This window comes from Pinus tabuliformis, chromosome 3_1 (assembly GCF_031772625.1).
Source record: "Pinus tabuliformis cultivar Carrire ecotype Pingquan chromosome 3_1, CPIR1, whole genome shotgun sequence".
NCBI lineage: Eukaryota > Viridiplantae > Streptophyta > Pinopsida > Pinales > Pinaceae > Pinus > Pinus tabuliformis.
In genome coordinates, this window is record NC_142301.1 from 979,447,608 (window position 1) to 979,456,066 (window position 8,459).

General features: G+C 35.4%; 1 protein-coding gene across 4 annotated transcripts; it reads right to left on the bottom strand.

Annotated features, from left to right (window-relative positions):
* Window positions 1-1,082: 1,082 nt before the first annotated feature.
* LOC149191121 (type IV inositol polyphosphate 5-phosphatase 11-like) lies at window positions 1,083-5,501 on the bottom strand. Of its 4 annotated transcripts, XM_089413501.1 has the most exons (9): window positions 5,121-5,501; window positions 4,600-4,800; window positions 3,716-4,324; window positions 3,262-3,395; window positions 3,093-3,169; window positions 2,755-2,880; window positions 2,285-2,562; window positions 2,044-2,181; window positions 1,083-1,457 (listed from the first exon to the last, which is right to left on the bottom strand). In XM_089413501.1, the coding sequence occupies exons 3-9, from the start codon at window positions 4,199-4,201 to the stop codon at window positions 1,278-1,280; spliced, it is 1,419 nt and encodes a 472-aa protein (XP_089269627.1). In that variant the 5' UTR covers window positions 4,202-4,324; window positions 4,600-4,800; window positions 5,121-5,501; the 3' UTR covers window positions 1,083-1,277. The 4 variants fall into 4 exon arrangements, with proteins under 4 accessions (XP_089269627.1, XP_089269626.1, XP_089269629.1 ...); XM_089413500.1 differs by lacking the exon at window positions 4,600-4,800; XM_089413503.1 differs by lacking the exons at window positions 4,600-4,800; window positions 5,121-5,501 and adding an exon at window positions 4,484-4,579.
* Between the last annotated feature and the right edge of the window lie 2,958 nt (window positions 5,502-8,459).

The following is an 8,459-nucleotide window of genomic DNA, read 5'->3' on the forward strand; positions in this document are numbered from 1 at the left end:
TCTCCATATACGTTTTCATAAAAAAATATCAATTAATCCTCAAAATAACGTTATTTTACATAACTTTCTCTATATTATTTTAACTCCACCTCCATTATGCTCTCCCTATATTATTTAAATAAATCAATTAATCTTCAAAATATGTATCTTCCACTATGCTCCTATGTATCATTTTCAAAATAAATATCCTAGGAAAAAACATATGTGTCATGAATTGAGCCATAATAAACCATTTAAGTTTAATTAAAATATATATTAAAAGTGCATGTTATATTAATGACACACTATAAGCATAAACACGTGAAATGTGACTTAGTTGTAGACTTTTCAAATGCCCCGCTTTTATCGACCAATCCAGGTTCACTTTAAAAAATTAGCTGGAACAACATTCACATGACTATGTACTTATGATATCATATTTAATGTGTCATGAGTTTTTGTTTGTATTGACAGTAAGCAAATTTACGTATCTTAACAGTTAAAGGACAAATAAATAATCTATATTTGATCAGAAATTTAATTTTATTATATTTAGTTGAGTAGAATGAAATTAATTTTATTTGAATTAATAATAATATTTAAAAATAGTTTATTTAAAATAAAAGAAAATATTTAAAATTTAAGTTTCAAAGTTAAATCAATTGATTGAGTATCTCTAATGTAAAGTGTCTCTAGAATTGGGATCACATGTTCAATTCTCTTCTTTTCAATATTTTTGGAAAGCCCAAAATTCTCTTCAATTTTTTTTTTACTTTAACCATAATTAAAAAAACCAATTTAAAAAAAAGTCCAATTGCCAGGCAATATCGTGAACCATAATTAAAAAAACCAATTTAAAAAAGACCCAATTATTGTGAACCACAATAAAAAAACAATTCTAAAAAACCAATTTTCCAATAACCTGAAATGCAAAATATTAAACAAAATACTTGAAACTATTCCGGGTATTATTATAATGATTATCCCGACATTAGGAATCCAGGAATCCAGTTAAATGTACAAATGCAAAATATTAAACTTCATAAACAAAATAGGTCACTATTCCAAGACTTAATATAATGATAATCTCGACATCAGGAATCCAGTTAAATGTACAAAATATTATTAGGAATAAAAAAATCAAAGGAAGTGTACAATCCCGTGGGGCCATAGTTTGACTCTTGCTCGCATCTATGATACATATCCACTAAAATTCAAAGCGGAACTCAGCTGTCATTAATAATGAATGAATAAATACATTGAAAACTCAATTCAACTCAACGGACTGGGATTCATAATTAAGGAATCCGTGGTTGTGTGAAGTTGCAGAGATTGATCTTCAGAAGAGCTTTGACGGGTCTATGATCTGAGGCCTTTACTGTTTCAATCGAATCATAGTCCTGCACATGGACTTTGATGTTTGTGGCAGATGTACTGACTCTGTACAAGATTCTGTCAGTCCAGGAAGGGACTCTTTCCTGTAACATTCATAACAGTCGAGGTGTCAACTTCCAGTAGAAATGGAAATATTGGTGGCACCAATATTTACTTTCAACCCCACACACATATATATATATCTCATTGAAATGTATATAAAACTTTCTTAAATGTTCTATGAAAGATTTTCCATAAAATTAGCCTCATTTTAATGCCAAGTTGGACAATTTGGAATCATATAAATCATATGGTAACACTAACTGTCCAACCTAAACTTTGTCTGCAAAATTCCAGTCAGAAATTTGAAAGGTAGGTAATTTTAACCAACTTAACTTTACAATGAGAACAAGTAAATGTAGTTGATATTCGTTGATTCACATCATTTTCCCTTTGTTATTTGATAATTTGCAAGCGTAATTTCATAATTATGTTAAGTAAAATGTGAAAAAGTAAACCTAAGTTTAGAGGCCCAAAGAGTTGATATACCAACAATTAGTTAATATACCAACAGTTCTCATTTATCTCTGTAAAATAAAGATGCCTGGTTAAAGACAATTTTCATTTATCTCTGTAAAATAAAGAATTGTATGCCTGGTTAAAGATTTGTATGCCTAGTAATAACAGTACCTTAGCACTTGTGTCATAGTCGTCTGTTCCGATGTCATACTTGTAGGTGGGTCTGAAAGAGAGCGGGCCTTCGCAGAAACCATGGAAAATCTCCCCTTTTTCTGCTTCTCTTGAAAGTTGGTCTTTGGCTCTCAAAAGCTATTTAATATACACACACATTGCATGCAGTCAGCCTCTAAAAGTCAAGCGATCGAATCCCCCGCCTATTATTATGTAGGTAGACGAGTAATATAAAAAGTACCTTTTGCAGATTTTGGCGGATGAGGAGGCTCACAGACTTTCTGCTTCCTTCAATTCTGTAGTTGAGATCCCCCAGCCAGACTACCACATCGGATTGGCGAATAGAAGCGGAATGCAGAGAAATGCTTTGATCTTGATCATCATCTGCCATCCTGCACCCTGAAAGATCCATTAATTGGTTCGGGCTCTGCCTAAAGCTGGACGTCTTCGGTTTGTTGAAAATGGTCTGGCAAATGCGCTGGTACTGAACATTGCGCTCTAGCACGTTATTCTCATGAGCTGCACCAGACCAAAAAAAAAAATTAATTCAACAGAGCTTTAAAAAATCATTTCCCCACTGAAATGGGTGGGCACTGCCATGGCTGGCTTTTCAACTGGGACAGTTGTGAAAAAGTAAGATATGGTAAATATAATGATCTCCACTGCAATATTGACTGTTAGGTAACGGATAACAGAGTCCTAATTAATTACCAGAGAGATGACAGTCAATGAAAAGAAATGAACAGCCTTTGTATATCAAGGTTATTGCTACGGCCCCCTTCTGTCGCCTGACGACTCCTCCAAGGCCTCCCAAACTAACCTTATCCACTCTCACCTCTGCGACAGTTTTTCAGTATTTAAATCAAGCAATGATCTTTATAAACAAAAATGATCTAATCTTAATTCTAGGATTATGATTTTAACTAGACCTAAATTGACATATGAATCTCTTTATCTGTATTAAAAATCTTTGAAAAGAATCATTTAAGTGCTTAGTAAAATCTGTCAGAACAAATATTTAATAAGCCTTAGAAAAAGATGAGGATCACCTTTAATGAAAGGCTTTGAAGCGTTTCTTGCAAATATGAAGAGTTGCAAAGACAGCATGACAGAAGTGGCAACCAAGCTGTACAGAAATCAAAGCAGCCATGAGAAACAGTGATTCATAGTAATATTATTAATGCAAGCAGACTTCTTAAAGTTTCGTAATAGATCAACCTGTAATTTCGTCCCAAGGCATCCAGAATCACAGAACCGGCATCCAAGTTGGGAACTTCTTGAAGTCCTATGACGTAAAAGTCAAAGCTTTCCCCTTTTCCACCCAGAAGCTTATGGAGCTCATGACATGCGAGCTGTGATTGTTACAGTAAGGTCGATTAGCAAACAGGTTGCAGTTCTTTAAATAAAGCTATAACTTTCACGGAAATTTTAAAATTAGCCGTGATTAGCCATAATTCTATCTCTTTATATGGATTATATCCCATATTTTTATGATCTTAATGGATCTTTAATGGATCTCCCTTAATGTTACTAGTTTTAACAACAGGCCCCCCGAAAGCTTAATAAATCTTCTGTTAATTCTAAATCTAAGCGCGTTAGCAAATGCAATTTGTGAAAATTATCGTTCAGATTAAAGGGGCATGAGTGACTGGGAAAAGATAAATCTCTGTACCTTCCCATTCATATTCCAAGTGACAATGTGCATGCACAGATTATCGGGGCCAGAGGTCCAACCGAACCTACTGGGCCTCCTTTCGACCCTTCTGATTCCGCGAGTACAGGTCTTTTCCTTTTCGCTTAAGCTTCTTTCCAGAAAATCGAGAATATCCTTCCTTCGCAGACCATAAAAGGCAACCATATCAGAGCCGCATAACCCATCAATTTTGGACCTCTCCTCCTCAACTTCTCGATCCAGCGATTCAGGCCCCCAGCTATATCTCGGCTTCGAAACCCCGTATGCCTCCTCCTCCTGCTCCTCCTCCTCCTCCTCCCCCTCCTCTGAATACATGTAAGGGCTTTCGGAGGGTGGTTTCCAAGGCGAAACGATCAATCTTACCTCCTTACTCTTCGGCGTCCCCCTTCTCAAAACGTGCTTCTTTTCACCGATTGCATTAGATTCAACACTCCTGTGCACAGTACTGCTGCACGAGTTCCCCATTCTTGGCAACTTATCAAATGCAAATTCCCCACAAGACTATTCTCTGTCAAATGTTTCGCGATACCCATCATGGAACATAGGTACTCTTGAGTATTGGCGTTCTAATCTAATCCAATCCGCTCCCTGCAGAGAAAAGAAAATCAAACGTAAATACTATTTCTGTTCGATGCATCACATCCTTTAGCAGAATCCCTTTCTTGAAACCAATAAAGAGTGAACAACATTAAAGCAAATGCCATTAAATTTCCGGCCCAAAATCAGGGGAACCAGAATCACTATAACTTAGGATTGGACTTCAGAAGCCACAACTAAATGACAAATAAGATACAGCTCTCAGACTGAATATGTCGCAGATTTTTTTAAGAAACTCGACTTTTCTTCATTCCTGAGGCACATACGATCTTGTAGAGGACGGATAGTTGTGAAGGAACCATAACACACATCACGTCTGCCTCACCAGCCGAAATTTTGGATTTTTCGGCAAGAATTTAGGTTGACAGGGCCCGCTCAGCTAATCAAATAGACGGTGGAAAATCGGAGCGGCCATTATCGATCTCTCGCCATTTCCATCAAATATCAATCCACACCAAGAAAGAGACCTAATAAGAAAAAGTCAGCCATGAACCTGCAACTCTGTCTGTCGAAGGATTCAACCAGGGCAATACAAATGCATGGCTTCTTCTGAAAAAATAAAAAGTTGAATATGTGTTTTGTTTTTGGAAATTTAATTTTTGAAAGCAGAATTGCAAAGTTCTCGCGTAATGATTTAGTCTGTGCATATAATTCTAAAGACGACATTTCATTTTTCTAAATTGTTTTGTGATAAAGCTATATGATTTGATCTCTGGTTAAGAATTTTGGCAAGCATTTCCACTCAATCTTCACTTAGTCAAAACAAATAAAAAAGCATCTGTAATACCTTGTTTGGAAGCCATGAATGGTCGTTGACAGAGCTAACCCTGATCAGCACAGTCAGAATCCTCAGCTCCTGCTACTCCGGAAAGAAACACGAAGTACTGAGAATGATTAGAGCCGAATCAAGCTGCAGGCAGGATTTTAGCGCGGAGAAGGAAAATGCAAAATAATGTCGTGCGGTCCACGAGGCGAAGGTCGTCTGAGTGTTTCCTCTGTGTGTGTTTCCTCGCCCCATTTAAAAACGAATACCGATATTTGAATGCACTCCTACACGTGGTCATGCACGCAGAAAAAAGTGGTCGGCCTCGGCATTCCCTCTCGCTGTGGATTCCCAATCCCTTCGTCCATTAAAATATTTTACCGTTTGAAACTCCAATGACAACAGTTCCCCACTTTCCTGATGTAAATAATCATATTGTTTGATTTAATATTTTAGTGAATGTTGCGTTTCCAGGTAAGAGGCTGAGCGGCCCGGTCCAATGTATTTCTTTTCTAAGTTCCATTAATTTGAAATTAAAAGATTCGAAATGATGCCTTAGGGAATTCAAATTGCCTGTATTAAAGTCTTAAAGGCATTGCCATAAGGTTTGTATATAATTTATTATGAGATTTAATTTGTTGTTTTTCAAGCGTGACCTGTGACATTAACTTTTATTCCCCCACATCTCCCTATCGGCTTGCGGCAGGTCGTCGTTTGTAATGTGGGTCCCGGCCTTAACCGTTGCAGGCTACCAAGGTAATAATAATTATAGTCTTGATAATAATAAATCGCCTCTAATACTGCATACCATAATTTAATTTAATCGAAATTGGTTAAATAATGTTTTGTAAGGTTAAAGCAATTTAATTTAAATGTCGATGTCAAATAACGTTAAAGTAATTTAAGGTTAAACATCAATGTAATTTAACTTGAAGTATATCGATGTTTAAATAACGTTAAAGTAATTTAAGGTTAAATATCAATGTAATTTAACTTGAAGTATATCGATGTTTAATTTAATTTAAACATCGATATTTTCGATTAAATAATGTTTTGTAAGGTTAAAGCAATTTAATTTAAATGTCGATGTCAAAAAACGTTAAAGTAATTTAAGGTTAAACATCAACTGGAAGTATATTGATGTTTAATTTAATTTAAACATCGATATTATAAAGGTTTAAGTTGGTCCAGGAGAAATGGGTAGAGTACAATCCGTGAAATCAGTTAAAAATATATACAAAAAGAAAGATAATTTAAAAGTAGTGAAATAAAAAATGATTAATTTAATGAGATGAGGAAATTCAAGAAGAGGGATAAAAAAGGTTATTTTTAATAAGTATTTTTGACCCTTAATGTTATGGGAGAATGTTAATCATGTATTTTTTATTATTATGGGTAGTAAAAGAGAATCAACTTAGTGTATGTCTATTGAAAACTAGCTTTTGGTAGGCCACTAATAAAGGTCAAACATTTCTTGGAGGAATAGAGCTAAGATTTTTTAGTCCTTATAATCTATGAGTTTTTAAAGAGAATTTATCTAATGCATGTAAGTATGGAGAAGTAGTTTTCGGTAAGTTATTAATTATTAATAAAGGTTACACATTTTTTTGGAGGAAGAGAGCTAAGCTTCTCTAATCCTCATAATCAACGAGTTTCTAAAAAGAATCTGCTTATGATCTCGTATTAACAAGAGAATTTAAGTACAAAATGGTGTTTAATCTCAAACTCTAAGACACATATCTAGGAAGCATTGTGCCCTCAAGGAATATGGCAATATATCTAATTGCAAACCTAGTTGGAATGTTTATGAGCTAGGTCAAAGGTAAGCAAGAGGGAGCCTTGGGTTACACACTAACTGGAGTTTGGTGTACCCAAGAGGCTAGACGAGCCCATCATTACATTAGAAATATAAGCTTGAGTATTGTTGAACTTTGGAAGAAAGCTACTCTCTTGGATTAGACCATGTGAATTGGAGGGCCTCTAAAAATATCAATATGAATACCCATTTTATCACTTCCTTGGGGAGATTGTTAGCATCCTGTAAAAAGCTATGCAAGGGTGGCTTTTCAATATCAAGGTCAATGAGGTGAATTAAGGAAGATTCTCTCATATACCAACATGACTCGATTCCATGTTTTGCTTAATCCTTAAAGGACTCGAGAGGAAGATATGGATATCTAAGAAGACCACTTTATGAATTGCTTGTCTACCTAAGCCTCTGTAACATCATGATTATATGAAAGATCATTGAAATAATGAGTGGGGTTGTGTCAAGACACAAATCACTTAGCATGAAAATGTTTGGATAACATCATGACAAGCAATGTATCATGTTTTAGTTTACTCCTGAAAAGTATAGTCTGTGAACCTCACACCTATACAAGAGGACATGTGTGACAAATGAGTGAAAAAGTTGGATCTTTGCTTGAATGTTCTGAACCTCAATTTGAAAACATTGCTCTTCAAGGGTGGTAAGGCTCACATATCCCTCACTCAATCTAGCCTCTATTGCTAGAATCAAGCTAAAGCATGGTTCAAAGAATGGGAAATTGACATATACATATGAAAACGCTACCTCAACCCTCTCATCTTTGTAAGCATGGATCACATTACTTGCCCCACTTTTATGCATGTTAAAGACCATGAGTTTTATTTTCCCTAAATTACCTAGCATTTATGAGTTCCATGAAATAAATCTAAGATGCTGAGTTATCTTTGGATTCCCCTCATTATTCGGGACATGAGAATAATGATATCTACAAATAAGAGAATAGAAATGGAGACTTCAAAGAGTAAGCAATCATTTATGGCACCTAGTGGATATAATATGGTTTCCTCTATCTTATCAATGTAGAAGTCCAAAAAGTGTATGCAAGAGTGAGCAACCTTATTTAACTCTTATAACACTATGGACCTCATTTACCTCACTAGAGTTTGTTCATACCTTGCCAACGATGGTTCCATAATGTCTCATCACAAGTAAGACCACCAAGGGTGGAATACCCAAAGCCTAAAGTCAAGTCAACAAACAAGGTTCAAGCAATAATTTATACTTTACAATTGTTTTCCTTTGCCTCTTCCATGATGGAAGTCCTAAGTAACTATATGATCATTGGTTCATTGGTTCCTCCTAAACATACTTGTCATTTGGGCCTTAGTGTTTTTGTCCCTAACTTCTAGAGATGTGAATTTCTAAGGTTGTGGCAAAGATCTTAGCCAAGGCATGGGTGGTTGTTAATAATGGATAAGATACTAGAACCATTCTAGGCTCCATTATTTAGATGGAATATATAGTATCACAGATTAAAGAAGATAGAAAGCCATGGGTCACCATGCAGTTAAGCAAGTTAGCAGTATACTCTA

Coding starts and splice junctions, on each gene's coding strand:
- LOC149191121 (XM_089413500.1), bottom strand. CDS start 4,201: ATGGGGAACTCGTGCAGCAGTACTGTGCACAGGAGTGTTGAATCTAAT. Junction 3,396..3,715: donor CTTGGAATATGAATGGGAAG/GTACAGAGATTT, acceptor TAACAATCACAG/CTCGCATGTCATGAGCTCCA. Junction 1,458..2,043: donor ACTATGACACAAGTGCTAAG/GTACTGTTATTA, acceptor TGAATGTTACAG/GAAAGAGTCCCTTCCTGGAC.